Source organism: Astatotilapia calliptera, chromosome 12 (assembly GCF_964374335.1).
Source record: "Astatotilapia calliptera chromosome 12, fAstCal68.1, whole genome shotgun sequence".
NCBI lineage: Eukaryota > Metazoa > Chordata > Actinopteri > Cichliformes > Cichlidae > Astatotilapia > Astatotilapia calliptera.
This window is the reverse complement of record NC_137433.1, coordinates 38,837,625-38,854,071: the sequence shown is the minus strand read 5'-3', so window position 1 is coordinate 38,854,071 and position 16,447 is coordinate 38,837,625. Positions and strand designations below refer to the sequence as shown.

At 43.3% G+C, this 16,447-nt stretch overlaps 1 protein-coding gene across 4 annotated transcripts in view; it reads left to right on the top strand.

Moving 5' to 3' along the window:
• Nucleotides 1–16,447, top strand: part of LOC145432246 (protein mono-ADP-ribosyltransferase PARP14-like) — a 60,358-nt gene that overhangs the window by 24,668 nt on the left and 19,243 nt on the right. For all 4 annotated transcript variants that reach the window (XM_080308947.1, XM_080308945.1, XM_080308946.1 and 1 more), the window contains one exon: nucleotides 3,367–5,554. In XM_080308947.1, coding sequence (XP_080165073.1) covers nucleotides 3,367–5,554 — 2,188 coding nt within the window. The remainder of the gene's footprint in view (nucleotides 1–3,366; nucleotides 5,555–16,447) is intronic.

The following is a 16,447-nucleotide window of genomic DNA, read 5'->3' as shown; positions in this document are numbered from 1 at the left end:
TGTATAAATGTTTATAAAATTATTTTCTAAATCCAAGCGGTTAGAGCAGGGGTCAGCAACCTTTAACACCCAAAGAGCCATTTGGAGCCGGTTTCCACGCAAAAGAAAACTCTGGGAGCCGCAAATACTTGTTGACATCTAAAATGAAGATAACACTGTATATATTGTTTTTTACCTTTATGCTTTGTGTGAACAAATAAGGTGTGTTGCTTGTGAAATCCATGAAGTGCTACAGAGAAAATTAAATTTTATTTATGTAATTAACACATTTTGAACTCTTAAAGAAATATAACAAAAGGAAAGACACCCAGCTGAACTAAAAAGATCCATGTAGCAAACAAAAACTGTTGTGAGCCGCCACCCTTATATCGCCTCTGGGCTTTTGGAGCCTTGACCCGACTTTTAAAAAATAATTGGAAAAAAAATACTATGCTGCTAAAAGATGAAAAATAGATATTTGCAAAATTCTGCCTAAATATGTATTTTACCTGGTTAATGTGCGTGGCGGGGCGTGGTCTGCAGCACAGCTTCAGGGGAGGCGGACGCACCTGAGCGGCACCGCAATCACGCCTCGCCTCCTTGTTGTCTGTGCTCTCTCTGCTGTTGTGTTGGTGTGTGTCGGGCTGTGAGCTGAAAAGCTACAGCCGGCTGTATGCGTACAGCAACCGTGTGTGAAAAGTGGTCAGTAAAGAGATGCTGAAAAGCATGTTCATGGAAACATCGTCGGGTCTGCCGTGATATGTTAACAATGGGACTTCTGCTCCTGAACCTCTGTGCACAGCGTCTGCAAATCGGGGCTGTACAAAGTCACTTTCATCTTTACAGGACTGAAAGCTGTCGTCTGTGAGGCGTGAGCAGTGTTTGTAGTTCACGGTGGAGAATAGCTGCTGACATAATGTGGCTCCGAAGATTCATAATTTACCTACCTGGGGTTGAAAGTCTCGATAAATGCACGGCGTTCCGGCGGGTACACCGGCTTCCGCGAGTTTGACGCTTATTTTGAGTGATGAAAACTGCATTGTTCCTCCTGTATCCGAGGTTCGACTAGCGGATGAACTCTCCTTTCCAGCACCGTGGCATAGACTTTCCCAGGGAGGCTGAGGAGCGGGTCATTCCCCTCATCCCCAGACTCTGCCTCCTCCTCAGAAGACGTATCAGTGGAATTAAGGAGGTCCTCGAAGTATTCCTTCCACCACCTGACAATTTTCTCAGTTGACGTCAGCAGCGCTCTGCCAGCACTATACACAGTGCAGGTAGAGCACCGCTTTCCCCTCCTGAGACGCCTGACGGTTTGCCAGAATCTCTTTGAGGCAGTCCGAAAGTCTTTTTCCATGGACTCTCCGAACTCCTCCCACACCAGAGTTTTTGCTTCAGCCACTGCCCGAGCCGCATTCCGCTTGGCCTGTCGATACCTGTCGGCTGCCTCCGGAGTCCCAAAGGCTAACCAAGCCCGATAGGACTCTTTCTTCAGCCTGGTGGCTCCCTTCACCTCTGGTGTCCACCATTTGGTTCGGGGATTACCACCACGACAGGCACCAACCACCTTGCGGCCGCAGCTCAATGCAGCAGCTTCGGCAATGGAGACGCTGAACATGGTCCATTCGGACTCAATGTCCCCAGTCTCCCTCGGAATGCTGTTGAAGCTCTGCCGGAGGTGTGCGTTGAAGATCTCGCGGACTGGGGCCTCTGCTAGACGTTCCCAGCACACCCTCACTACGCGTTTAGGTGCACCGGGTCTGTCCAGCGTCCTCCCCCGCCACCTGATCCAACTCACCACCAGGTGGTGATCAGTTGACAGCTCAGCCCCTCTCTTTACCCGAGTGTCCAGAACATGTGGTCGCAGGTCTGGTGATACGATTACAAAATCAATCATCGACCTGCGGCCTAGAGCATCCTGGTGCCACGTGCACTTATGGACACTCTTATGTTCGAACAAGGTGTTCGCTATGGCCAAACTGTGATTAGCACAGAAGTCCAATAACAAAGCACCGCTCGGGTTCAGATCAGGGAGGCCGTTCCTCCCAGTCACGCCCATCCAGGTCTCGCTGTCGTTACCCACGTGAGCATTGAAGTCTCCCAGCAGGACAACAGAGTCTCCATGTGTAGCATCTTCCAGCAGGAGGGAGGCAAAGGAGCCCCCCAGCCAGGCTGAGAGGACCCCAGAGACCCAGCAGCCACGGTCAATAACAGCCCCGGTGCAGAGAGCGCCCTCCGAGGAAACACTGGAGATATGACGCAATACAATATATATAGGGTAAAATGATAAAATAAATAAGAACAGGATACAATATAAATATAAATAGAATAAGAAGATTAAAAAATGAATAAGAATAAAATCAAATAAATATTAGGTAAATCCTAAATTAATAATAGAATAACAGGATAGAATAAATAAGCATAAAATAAATAAACGCTAAGTAAAAGCTAAATTAAAAAGGTGGGTCTTGAGCCTGTTCTTAAAAACATGTACGTTCTCTGCGGCCCTGAGCTCCTCCGGCAGGCTGTTCCACAGACGAGGACCATACCACTGAAAAGCTGCCTCTCTGTGAGTATGTGTCCTGACTTTAGGGACAATCAAAAGGCCAGTACCAGAGGACCTCAGGGTCCGCGAGGGTTCGTATGGTAAAAGCAGATCTGAGAGATAAGATGACAGTCAGGACCCGTTCCCCGACCCTAAGACGCAGGGAACAAACCCTCTCATCCACCGGGAAAAACCCCAACGTACCAGCAGCAAGCCGAGGGGATACTAGAATACCCACCCCAGACCGCCGCCTCTCACCAGGGGCAACTCCAGACTGAGACAGAGTCCAGCCCCTCTCCAGGAGACTGGTGCCAGCCCAAGCCATGTGTAGAGGTGAGCCCGACTATATCTAGCCGGTACCTCTCAACCTCACGCACTAACTCAGGCTCCTTCCCCACCAGAGAGGTGACATTCCATGTCCCTATTGCCAGTCTTGGCAGCCGGGGATCAGTCCGCCAGGGCCTCCACTCCTGGCTGCCACCCGGCACACAATGCACCCGACCCCTATGGCACTTCCTGCAGGTGGTGGGCCTGCGGGAGGATGGGCCCATGTCTCCTCTTCGGGCTGTGCCCGGCCGGCCGGATGAAAAAGTAATAGAATATAATTTTATTTTTATATTTCAATATCACAATAATCTTCCAATTTAGAACTACAAGTTAAAAAAGAACTAACATAAATAAAATACACTTCAGCTAAATACTTCTAATTTATTTTCGCAAACCACCTGGAGCCGCAGTATAAGAACTAAAGAGCCACATGCAGCTCCGGAGCCGCAGGTTGCCGACCCCTGGGTTAGAGTAACCACTTACCTAACCTTTGTTTCTCTGCTCCTCTTTTGCTGCAGTTGTGGAAAAGATTTGCATAAAAAAAGACCTCGAGATCAAGTCTGTCACGGTGAAAGTGTATCCATACTACAAGTCACTGGGAACCGCCTTGTACGGCAAAGAACGACCAACATGGAAGATGCCTGACCCCTTCACAGAGCATGTTCACCATGTTATCTGGAAATTCCTTGTGGAGAAGAAACTATCAGAACACATCAATGATCAGATGCGTCCACATTTCTGCAGAGTGGATTTAAATCACCCCAACGTGAAACTCAGCCCTGTGCCAGAGTTTTTGAGGCAGCAAGGTCTGACTGCAGAACATGTAGATAACTGGATGAATAAGGCCCAACATGCCTTCCATCGCCTGATGTCTCAGTACACAGCATTCATATGTCAAGCAAATGCACAGGGATGGACAGCTGCAGAGAAAGATGTCCGTTCAATTGTGAAAGAAGATGCCATCCTGGTGCTGGATGCATCACAAGGGGTTCTGACTGTTGCTGGCCGAGCTGATAGATTAAAGAAAATCAAGGCTCCTGTGGAGAAGATCCTTCTTAAAGCAATGGGTCACATTGAACGACAGACAAACAGCATCTCTGAGGAAATGATTTTGTCCCCTGCAATGTTTTACATTCTGAACCAGGAGGGGCTCCAGACAGCTGCTCTGAATGTTTCTCCTGAGATGAAACTCTCTTATGATGAAAGCACCCAGAAGTTGACAATTAGAGGACTACCTGCAGAGGTCTACAAGACCAAGTCATGGATCTCTGAGAAGATAATGAATATGAGTAAGAAACATCAGAGTGTCCCCCCATGTCTTCTAGACTTTCTCAGAACATTGGATCCCATGGACTTGTCCCAGGATTTGTTCACATCTCAAGGCATCAGTGCAATCTACACCATCGACAACAAAAGTGTTCTCCTGTTCGGGAGTTCTGACAGAGCCCTTGTTGATGCAGAAAGTAAGATGAAGACTGCTTTGGCTCATCAGATTGTAGAAGTGGAAGACCAAAAAGTTCTAAAACTTCCCACCTGGGGCCACCTGAAGCAAAAGCTGCTGGATACCTACAACCTATCCAAGAAAAAAACGGTTGCCATTGAGATGCATCCAGAAAGAAGAAACAAAATAACAGTGGCGGGTTTTGTGAATCCAGTGAAAGAGGTCAGCCACAGTCTGAAGGAGTTTATTGCAAGCAATTCACAAGTCCAAGAAACCCTTCGTCTCCAATTCTGTGCTGTTGTTTTGTTTATTAAAAAGAAGAAATCAAAGGAATGGTCCAGTATCGTTAAAGATAATGATGTATCAGTAAGGTTTTATGTACAGAAGCAGAGCATCAGCATCCTTGGTGCTCGTCTTCATGTCCAGAAAGCCAAATCCTGCTTTATGGAACTGGCCAGTGCTCTCTTCACTGACACCTTAACTGTGGACAAGCCAGGAGCAAAGAAATATTTCCAAAACCAAGGAAAAATGTTACTGTCTACATTAATGAATGAGATAAGATGTGCGGTCTTCCTTCGTCCAGAGATTGAAGATGATGAAGAAGAAGAAGCAGAGAATTATGGAGGAGAAACTAACTTTTGTTATTGTAAAGTGCAGACCAACAGTGGAGTACTGATTTCTGTCAGTAAGGTGGACATCTGCAGCTTTGGTGTGGACGCTGTGGTCAATGCAGCTAATGAGGACTTAGACCACATTGGTGGCCTGGCTTTGGCACTGCTAAAGGCTGCAGGACCACAGCTGCAGAGAGAAAGCAGCGACTACGTCGCTAAAAATGGACGTCTACGTCCTGGTGACGCCATCATAACAGATGCCTACAACCTGCCTTGCAAACATGTTGTCCATGCAGTTGGTCCACGATTCTCTGACTTTGACAAGAAGACAGCAGTGTCACGCCTGAAGACTGCCGTTAGAGAAAGTCTGAGACAAGCAGAGATGGCCAACTGCTCCAGCATTGCACTGCCAGCGATCAGCTCGGGCATCTTTGGTTTCCCTGTTGACCTCTGTGCTGAGACCATAGCCCAGGCAGTTCGGGAGCACTGTGACAGCCCACAAGGTCTGAGATCATTAACTGAGATTCACCTGGTGGACAACAACGATACGACCGTCAGAGTCATGGCTACAGCTGTGAGCAAGGAGTTCTCAGACCTCGGACCTACCATGACCATCCCACAGCAAGCAGGCGGGAAACGAACAGGAGCTTCAGGGTAATGTTAAAGTTTTTTAATAATGAACTTTTACTGCAGTGAGCAACTAGTTAGACTAGTTTAGGAAACAATACTGGAATAAGGGAAAACTGCAAGTCTGACTAGCATCATGATCACAGGATCGAGGGTTCTATAATGTCATTATGGGTTTTGGGTTTTGTTTTAAGTTTATTGTCATTTAGAATGGTGCTACCCAGGCTGAAACAAAATACTGTTTCTCACCAGCCTCTATAGTGCAATAGTCAATACAAATTAAAAACAAACAGGAGCAATAAAAGGACAGCAATAAATTGCAGCAATAAACAGGGATAAATAACATAAAATCTAAATTCTAAAATGAACTCAAGTATACATATGTCACGGCCAAGACTGAAGCAGACACCCAGACTCAAATGCAAATAACACACAGAGGCTAGGATGAGTAATTAACAAAAGTTTATTTTCCAGGGCCTGACAAATACTGTGAGCTATAAACAGGAGTGATACTAAACTATGACAAATACTTGATTTTACAAAAGCACCAGAGAATTGTGACGAGGGGATAGGTACAGAGGCACGGGGCAGGAAACACTGAACACTAGAATGAGAGGAGACAACTTTTAGTGGCTGAGTCTGTAAATCCTGGTGAGTATGAACCATGAAGAAACATTCTTACTTTGGCGGGTGGAGGAATGGCAAGGGAGAGGTAAGTGGTCAAAGTGAGGCAGTTTCGGTCTCCAGGAAAACATGGTCCGATTGAGTACTGTGACAGGAGGACAGGCAGGTCGAAGAGGTGCTGTGATGCAAAGAGCTGCCAAGCACAAACCAGCTTCAGGATGAAAGAGTGTATCGCCAGAGGATGGAGGTGACAACAGGATGGTGTGGTTAGCTGAAGACTTGGCGAAGAGGAGTGGTGAGTGCTGGTCTTAAGTACTGGCAGCTCAATTGCCAGCAGGTGTAGAGACATGTAGGAAAGCAGCGACTCTGCCCAGGGGTGGAACAGTGACTCAGTGGAAAAAACCCCAGCACTCACCCAGACCATGACAACATAGTCCCGCTCATTCAGGTAGAGGATAACTAAGTCAAACAGTGTGTGTATCTGGGGAGTATATTGTGTGTGTGCATATGTAGAGCATCACAGCTTGCTTGTGGATTTTACAGTATATCTGTGTGAATAGCTGAATGGATGGAGAGGGTGCACAGTCCATTTATCAGTCTCACAGCTTCTGCAAAGAACCCTTCCAGCATCCTGGTGGTTCTGCAGCTGATGCATCTGTACCTCCTGTCAGACGGCAGGCAGGAGGGAGTACAGGCCATGAGACGGGTGGTGGGAGTCTCCGATGATGAAGATAGCTCTGCATATACATCACTGTTTGTAGATCTCCTCCAGAGACGAGAGAGGGGCACCAACAATCCTGGCAGTCTTAACAATCCTATTGAGTTGTCGCTTCTCATAGGACTTGCAGCTGCCAAACCAAGATGTAAAACCTTGTGTCAGAATGTTTTTAATGGTGCCTCTGTAAAATGGTTTAAGGTGAAGTTTGGAGAGTCCTGCTTCTCTGATTCTACCAAGGGAGTGGAGACTTTTGTGCTTTTTTTATATCTGCTGTGGTATTAATGGAGAAGGACAGGTCATCAGCTAGGTGCACACCCAGAAACTCAACACTGCTGACTATTTCCACAGCGGCACCATCTATGGTGAGGTCTGTGTGGTGATCTCTGCCAACCTTCCTGAAATCAATCACCATCTCTTTTGTTTTATCTACACTCTGAATTAAATCTAACATAAAAAAAAAATATAAAAATTGAGGAGGAAACATTTTGATAATGACTGGTATAATTCAAAACAGACTGACAGCTCTCCAAGTAAGACTTCAGTATTAAATAAAACTGTCCAGTTATGAAGCCGAACTATAATCACAGCCAAAACCAATCTACTCAGGAACAAAAATCAAACAGAGGATTTGTAGCAAAAGTGTGTAGCGAAAAACCGCGCGGGGGGGGGGGGGGGGGGGGTGAAAACGCTGTGCCGGGAGTACGCCCCTTGAAGAGCCGGTCAGCCAGGGCTGGACTGAGACAAAATATTGACTCGGGCATTTTGACTAGAGACCGACCACCACATTATAGGAAAAACCATAAAGCCTTTGAACAAAACAAACACTGTTGTGACAGTGATGTACACTGTGTTGTTGGTATATATATGATTTCTATTCAGTTTACATGAGATGAACACTAAAGGACATCTCCTGGTTTCAGTTCAGTTCAGTTCATTTTTATTTCAACCATTTCAAACATGTGCCTTGACAATCATTACAAAATATGATTCCATTATTTGTTTGAAAAGGAGTAGGCTGAAGTATTTACTTATTTGTCCCTACCCCCTCAAGTTTTACCTCTCATTCATTTAATTTTTTTTAGTCTTAAATTAAACAGACAACATATGAAACAAAAGTAAAGAAAAACAAAACAAAACATACATAAATCAAAAACAAGAAATTAGCAAGCCCACCACAGTATAGTTTCTTTCATATGAAAAATACAGAATGTGTATATTTGCAGATACACAAGTTATGGAAAAACAAACAAACCAAAACAAAAAAACCAAAAAAGAACCACAACACCATTACCAGCAACATTACCGTCCTGGGTTAACCCCGTTTTCTTCATTCTTATACTTATTTAAAATTAGGTTTTTATATTTTACTTTAAACTGTTTCATGTTTTTACTTTCTTTTATTTCTTCTGTTAGACTGTTCCATAATTTAACTCCTGCAATTGAGATAGACATAGTTCTTTGGTTGTTCTAGCACAGGGGTGTCAAACTCAAATACACAGTGGGCCAAAATTCAAAACTGGAACAAAGTCGCGGGCTAACATTAATATTTATTGAAATATATTTATTCCTCCAGATATGAGAATGAATCTTTTCTTATGGACTAAAACACGTTTTGCTGAAAAACTGAATATGGAACAAGCAAAGCTTAATACTAAACAATATATATATTAGCTGTATAATACCAGTAGGCCAGCTCTGATAGTAATTTGGTATGGCTTCTCGGGCCAAATGTAAGTAGGCCAGAGTTTGACACCTATGTTCTAGCACTTTGTATTTTTAAATTCCATTTCCCTCTTAAGTTATACCCACCTTCTCTTTCTATGAACAATTTACAGATTTCTTTTGGAAGCAATTTATTTCTTACTTTATACATTATTTGCACTGTTTTAAACTTCACCAAGTCTTGGAATTTAATAGCTTGCATTTTGACAAAGAGTGCATTTGTATGGTCCCTGTACCCCACATTATTTATTAATCTAATGGCCCTTTTCTGTATTATAGTTATTGTTTGTGTGTTACTTTTGTATGTGTTTCCCCAGACCTCTACACAGTAGCTCATATATGGCAGTAGTAAAGCACAGTATAAAATGTGCAGTGCTTTCTGATCCAACATATGCTTTGCTTTCCCCAGGACGGCAATGCCCCGTGCCAATTTCCCCCGAACATAAGTAATGTGTGGCTTCCAACAGAGCTTGTGGTCAATGATCACCCCAAGAAATTTTATTTCATTTACTCTTTCTAAATATACATTGTCAACACATATTTCTACTTCGATGTTTTTCTTTTGGTTTCCAAACAACATAAATTTGGTTTTATCGAGATTCAATGATAATTTATTTATATCAAACCACTTCTTTAATATCGTTAATTCCTGTGTGATCATCCCCAAAACCTGTGGCAATTCCCCACCTGCACACAGTATATTTGTGTCATCTGCAAATATTACAAACTTTAAAATCTCCGATACTCTGCAGATATAATTTAAGTACATAATAAACATTTTTGGACCCAGTACTGAACCTTGAGGTACTCCACAAGCTATATCCATCAAATTAGATTTATATTCATTTATTTGTACATATTGTTGCCTATTCCCTACATAGCTTTTTAACCATTCCAAAACCACTCCCCTAAACTCATACCTTTCCAGTTTTTTTAATAGAATTTCATGATTCATCTTCATGTTTCCCCCTCACCAGATATCCAAACCGATGACCAGCAGCTTTTATGGTTGTGGCTCCAGCAAACATCAACTGGGGGGGGGATATGAGAGGAGAAGAGGCAGCTGTGCATCAAAGACCCAGAATAACTCCAGCTTTGCATCTTTTTTTCAATCTAGCTGAATTTCAGGACAAATTGCGTTCCCTTTCACCTCAATTCAGATGTATTTTAACTGGTCCAGCCCAGAGTCCATCATGACCAATTAGCAAATCAACCACCTTTCATTGTTTATACTGGTACAAAAACAAACAAACAAACATAAAAACAAAAAATCACCAGCGGCCCACCGAGCAAATGCCCGACATACCCGATGGCCAGTCCAGTATGTGGTCAGCTGGTGGGTAACAGGCATCTACAAAACATTAGAGCACTTTTTCTAATATGTGATGTCTTGATAAATCAAGCAGATATTTGAAGTTTACACAGCTACGCCCATATGGAAAAGATATATATAAATCCTATAAAGTTTGTATCTGTCTTGTGTGAAACTTGTATGAAAAGCATACAAGAGTGATCCCTTAAAAAATTATATAAATGAATCTTGTATGTTTTGGATACTTACTAAAACAATATATGAAAGTAATGAGAAAGTGGCCACTTTCATGAGTAAATCATATAAGCCTTATATGATTCACTCATGAAATAGGCCACATCTTATGCAAGTCTTTTACAAGTTTCTACTATTTCTTTTCCGTATGGGCGTTCTCGCATGACAATTTCTTTAAAGATTATTTTTTTGACCCAGGAAGAGTATTTTAATCCTAGCCACTCTTCGTTCCTGCTCAACTGCCTCATTTGAGTTTTGGACGAAACACATTCAGGGATATTTGGCTGGGTTTGGCTCAGGGCTGGACTAGGACAAAAAATCGGCCCGGGCATTTTGACTAGAGACCGGCCCACCAAAAATGTGACGTCATTCAGCGGTAAAACCGCAAAGGATTCTGGGAACTTGTGGCAAGAGGTACTAGCGCATGCAGGCTTTCAATTGAACTCAGTTACACAGCGATAAAAAAAACACAAAAAATGGCAAGAAGTAATAGCCGGTGTTGTGCCAAAAAGTGATTGTCTGCCAAAAACTGATTTCCGGTATTTGCCAAAAGCTGATTGCTTGTATTTAAATTGCTATGAGTAACTTGTTGGGCTATAATATGTGAAACATATGTCAAATGCATCCCTCATGGATGACATAAAGTCATCTCTCCATCTCCATCTCTCTCTGCTGCTCTTCTGTCTCCTGTCACAGACTTCTCCACTTTTGATGATAAATCAGCCTGGTGCAACATGTAAGGATTGGCACAATTTGCTAAGATTTTTAGGAGTTTGAGAAACTAACCTTAAGCATAAAATAAAATGTACTATCAGTAACTTCATAGCACCCGCCCAGCAGTATATAAACTCCGTCATGCTAGCTAGTACGCAGCACCAGTTATTCTAAGCGACTGTAAAAAGCCAGCACAACGAAAACAAACTACAACTAAACTTGGTTTATATCTGACACAGACAGACAGCAGGTCATAACTTCTTACCTGAAGTTCAGTTCCTCTGCCACTATGACCGGCGGCCGCCTCGGGTCTCTCCTCCTCTTGCCTCCCCTTTCCCTTATCCACCTGCTGGCCTCCACCACTTTCTGATGTTGCTAAATCTGTGGAAGCTATGCCATAGCTACCGCCAAACAGTTCAGTTATTTTTACACATTTGGCAGCGTCTGCCTGAAGGGCTTGTTTCTTTTTGGCCCTAATTTTTTCTGCACCTCCTTTCCTTTTTTTGTTCTCCATTTTCTTTAGTTCGTCTATAAGATTGCTAAACAAGGGGGAGGGTGCATCCGACCTCCTCGGCTGTAATTGGTCCAGCCCAGAGTCGATCATGACCAATTGTCCAATCCAACACCTTTCATTATTTATACCCTTCCAAAAAAAAAAAAAAAAAATTGATCGGCCCATAAAAACAAAAAATCGCCAGCGGCCCACCGGGCAAATGCCCGGTATGCCCGATGGCCAGTCCAGCTATGGTTTGGCTACAGTAGCTACCGCGCTGATTGGAGACCACAACAGCTAATCAGAAATTTTTGCATCCAAGTCTGTGATCAAATGCCAACAACTGATTGAGAGGGGCTGTTATTGTGTGGGTATATGGATAATCGCAAACATTGAAATAGATTTCTTGCACGCAGAAATCAATTTTGTTCGCTTAAATTAAACTTTTGTCAAGGTCAAGGTAACTTTATTTATACCCATAGGCAAGGTAAATTTGCTTTACAGAAAAATGATACCATTTGCCATCCCTTCAGAAACACACATACCGAATAAAGATATAAACCTCACTGTAGCACATATATTGTAATTTAATATTTAGAAACAAAAACAGTTCTTATTTGATTCAGTGACAGCAACAGGGACAAAGCTATTTTTATAGCATCTCGGAAATAGAAGCCTCCGTCCTGAGGAAAGAAGATGAAATTCACCCCTTAGAGGATGGGAACCATTTTTAAGGATTGATAAAGCCATCCTCTGTACCTGCTTAGAGTACAGGGAGGCTAAACAAGACTGTGGTTCACCTATCAGACAACTGGACCATCTCGCTATCTGATTTAGAGAGTTTTTCTCTGTGACAGAGGTCTGACCGAACCATGCCACCAAACAAAAGGAAAAAACAGACTCAATTAAAGAACGATAAAACAAAGTTAAAATTTTTTGGTCAATGTGGAAATGAGCAAGTTTTCTAAGGCAATAAAGGTGCTGGTGACCCTTTTTACAAACTGATTTGGAGTCAAAGTTCAGTTTTTCATTGATTATGGTCCTAAGATATTTATATGATTGTACTTGCTCTATTTTCTGACCTTTAATTAAATTGACTGCGTGCCCATTTTGCTGTTTCCTAAAATCAACAACCATATGTTTTGTTTTAGGTATGTTCAACTGGAGATAAGACTCCTCACACCACTGAACAAAGTCATCAATGACTGGACCGTGGTTAGTTTCACCCTCTTTCAGTAAGCTGACAATAACAGAGTCATCTGCATATTTAATGATGGCCCTGTTTTCATGTCTGCTCTGACACATGTTTGTATAGAGAATGAATAATAAGGGCGATAAGACGCACCCTTGACCAGAACCTGTGGAGGAGAACACTGGGTCAGACAGAACCCCATTTATTCTCACTCTTTGTGACCTGTCAGTTAGAAAATCTAAAATCCAGCCCACCAGGTTTTTCCTGATTTCAAACTGTTCTAAAAGTCTTTTAGTTAAAATATGGGGCTGTATTGTATTAAAAGCCGAAGAAAAATCAATGAAAAGAAGTCTTGCAAAAGTCCCTTTACTCTCTACATGTTTAGGAATCAGATTTAATAAAGTCAAAGTGCGTCCTCCACTCCTCTGTTGGGCCTATATGCAAACTGCATTGGATCCAGCTGATGTTCAGTCTCTTTCATAATCACATTTCTGAGGATTTTTTCAAAGACTTTCATGACAACTGAAGTGAGGCAACAGGCCTGAAGTCATTTAGAATTGTTGGACGACTAGATTTAGGGACAGGAACCACGACTGCTTCTTTCCAAAGAGAGGGCACATGTTGTGTTTGCAAGGATTTGTTAAAAATAACCTGAAATATAGGACTGAGTTCGTCAGCACAAGATTTAATTAGGCGGCCACTAATATTATCAGGACCCTGGCTGTTGTTCACATTGACTGTATGAAAGGCCTTTTTAACATCGCTGAGTTCAATGATAAAGTGCTGAGTATCTCTCAGTTTCTGTTTCAGTTCAGAAATATCCTCGCTAAAATCAGAAGAACTAAAACGAGCATAAAACATATTTAAAGCATTTGCAAAATCTCTGTCTGAATTAAAACCATCTAAAATGATCTGACTGCTGCTCTGGGGATTTTGAAACCCTGCTATGGTTTTCATACAATTCCAGGCAGACCCAAAATTTTTTGCAGCAAATTTGCTTTCAAGAAGGTTTTTGTAGCTCTGTTTTGCTCTCAAGATCTCGATTTTCAGTTCCTTGGTGGCTGTCTGAAAATCAGTAACAGCCCCCTCTTTAAAGGCCTGTCTCTTTGACGCTTTTGGTGACCCATGACTTATTGTTAGCGTACAGTTTAACGTGCTTACAAGGTATAATCATGTCTTTACAAAATACTGCATAAGAGCTAGTAACATCCATGGAAACAAGCCAGCACAGTAGAAATCCAACCACAATGAAGAAAAAAGAATCCATGATGTTCTCACTGTTGTGGAGCATGTGTCACTTTGTAAGAAAACTGTCACTTCCTTCAACCAAAACACATGCCAGCAATAGAAACAAAAAGAAACGATAAGAACTTAAAAACTTAGGACGCCAAGCTCTCATTCACTCCCGGTCGCTGCGTGCGCATGCGCCCGGGGTTATTACCATTTCTCCCACTTTGGCTCATGTGGTTGCTCAAACTAATTTTCTCTTCAACATACAACATTTGCGCTTGCAACTTTTTTTTACGCACGCACTAAAATAACACCATATCATCTCTGTACGCTGATGAGTCGTTGCTGCTGATGAGTCCAACCACGGTTGTGTCGTCAGGGAACTTGATGATGTTGTTAGAGCTGTATAGGGCGGTGCAGTCGTCTGTCAGGAGGGTGGACAACAGTGAGCTAAGAACACAGCCCTGAGGAGCTCCTGTGCTCAGTCTGATGATGCTGGAGATGTTGTTGCTGATTTGGACTGAGGCCTCTCTGACAGGAAATCTAGTATCCAGTTAAAGAGAGAGGTGCTCATACCCAACTTGCTGAGTTTGTCAAACAGTTTTTGGGAGATAATGATGTTGAATGCTGAACTAAGGTCTATGAACAGCATTCTGACATAGGTGTCTTTCTTGTCCAGGTGGGAGAGGGAGAGGTGAAGTGCAGTGGAAATGGCCACTATGCAAACTGCAGTGGATCCAGTGAGCAAGAGAGGTTGCTTTTCACATGTGCCATGACAAGTCTCTCGAGGCACTTCATGATGATAGGGGTCAGGGCGTTGGGATGGTAGAGGATTTCTTTGGCACCAGGATGATGGTAGTGGACTTGAATCACGTTAAGACAGCCATCTGGCTCAGTGATGAGTTGAAGATGTCTGTGAAGACATCAGCCATCTGATCAGCACAGTCTCTCACGACCTGGGATGTTGTCTGGTCAAGCAGCTTTCTGTGGGTTGAGCTTGGTGAAAGATCTTTTCATGTCGGCTGCAGGCAGAGAGATGGTCTGGTTGGTGGTGGGGGTGTGTGGGTTTCTTTGCTTGTGTGTTGTTCAGTGTATCAAACTGTGCGTAGAACTTGTTCAGCTCCTCAGGGAGTGTGGTACCTCCATCACAGCTGCTTGGTGCAGGCTTATACTGTGTGATGGCCTGAATGCCCTGCCATAACCCGCAAGAGTCTTTTTGTGTTGTGGAAGTGGCTCTGGATCTTTTATGCATGTGCAATTTGCTTGTCGGATGGTACGAGAGAGGTTGGCTCTGGCTGTTCTGAGAGCTGTTTTATCTCCAGACTGGACAGCAGCATCTCTCGCTCTCAGACATGCACGTACTGCTGCAGTGAACCAGGGCTTCTCATTGGCTCTTGTCTTGGTGTTTTTGGAGACCGTTATATCCCCTGAGCACTAACTGATGTAGTAGGTCACAGATTCAGTGAACTTGTCCAGGTCCATCTTTTTAAACATGTTCCACTCTGTGCACTCAAAACAGTCCTGAAGCGCTGAGATAGCCTCACTTAGCCAGACTCTGATAGTTTTTCTGGAAGGTCTTGTGCGTTTCAGTAGTAATATGTATGTGGGCAGCAGCATCACAGTGCCATGGTGATGTGCCGATTTGCGGGCGCACAGCTGCCTTGTAGGCCCCGTGCACGTTGGTGCACTTTATCCAGGCAGTTCTCTCCTCTGCTTGGGAAGTTCTTGGTTGATGGAATTTGGAGAGAACTGTCTTGAGGTTTGCGTGGTTGAAGTTGCCGGCTACGACAAAAAAGCCTTCCTTGTGCACAGTCTGGAGCTCGTTGATAGCATGAGACAGTTCTGCTAGTGCCAAGTTAGTATTGGTGTGAGACACTGCTATAACAAGTATCAAGGAAAACTCTCTTGGTAGGTAGAATGGGCAACACTGTCCAATTAAAGACTCACTTCAGCCGAATTTGGGGACCACAGTTTGTTGATGTAGATGCACAAACCACCGCCCGAGCTCTAACCAGACAAGGAGGCTTTTCTGTCGGCTCGATAGCATGCTAGCCCGGTTAGCTGGATAGCCTAGTCAGCAATGTCCATGTTCAGGCATGTTTGCGAGGATGAAAACACAATAGTTCTTAACTTCACACTGGGTCAAATGCTGGAGCCACAGATAATCCATTTTACTGTCCAAGCAGCGAACGTTACAGAGCAGGATGGATGGAAGTGCTGGTTGGAACAGTTTAGCCTTTCGCCTAGCGCTAGCGCTGGCATGCTTTCCTCGCTTTTGTTTATGTGTGCAGTGCTTGCATTAGAGCAGCCTCACTGCCTTGGTGGGGAGTGCGGGAGTTAACAAACCCAGACTCCAAAGTTTCTCTGTTGGCAGATTAGTCATGGAAATTGTGCTGTTTTTCCAGATTCTGAGCAGAAATTGTCTGGTGTAGATGGTACACATTGTACCTCTGTGACGAAACAAAGCAAAACAATACATTGTAAAAACACTGAAGAACTGAAGAAGCTTCTTGGATGAGAGGTGAAACGTCTTCAAGCAATTTAAACAAGTCCAGACGCTTTTCTTTCCAAGCTCCTTAGACTAAAAAACACTGAATTTTGCCAGGGCCGAGTTAATGATAATAATAATAATAATAATGGATACTTTATTGATCCCCATGGGGAAATTACTTGTTTTTCTC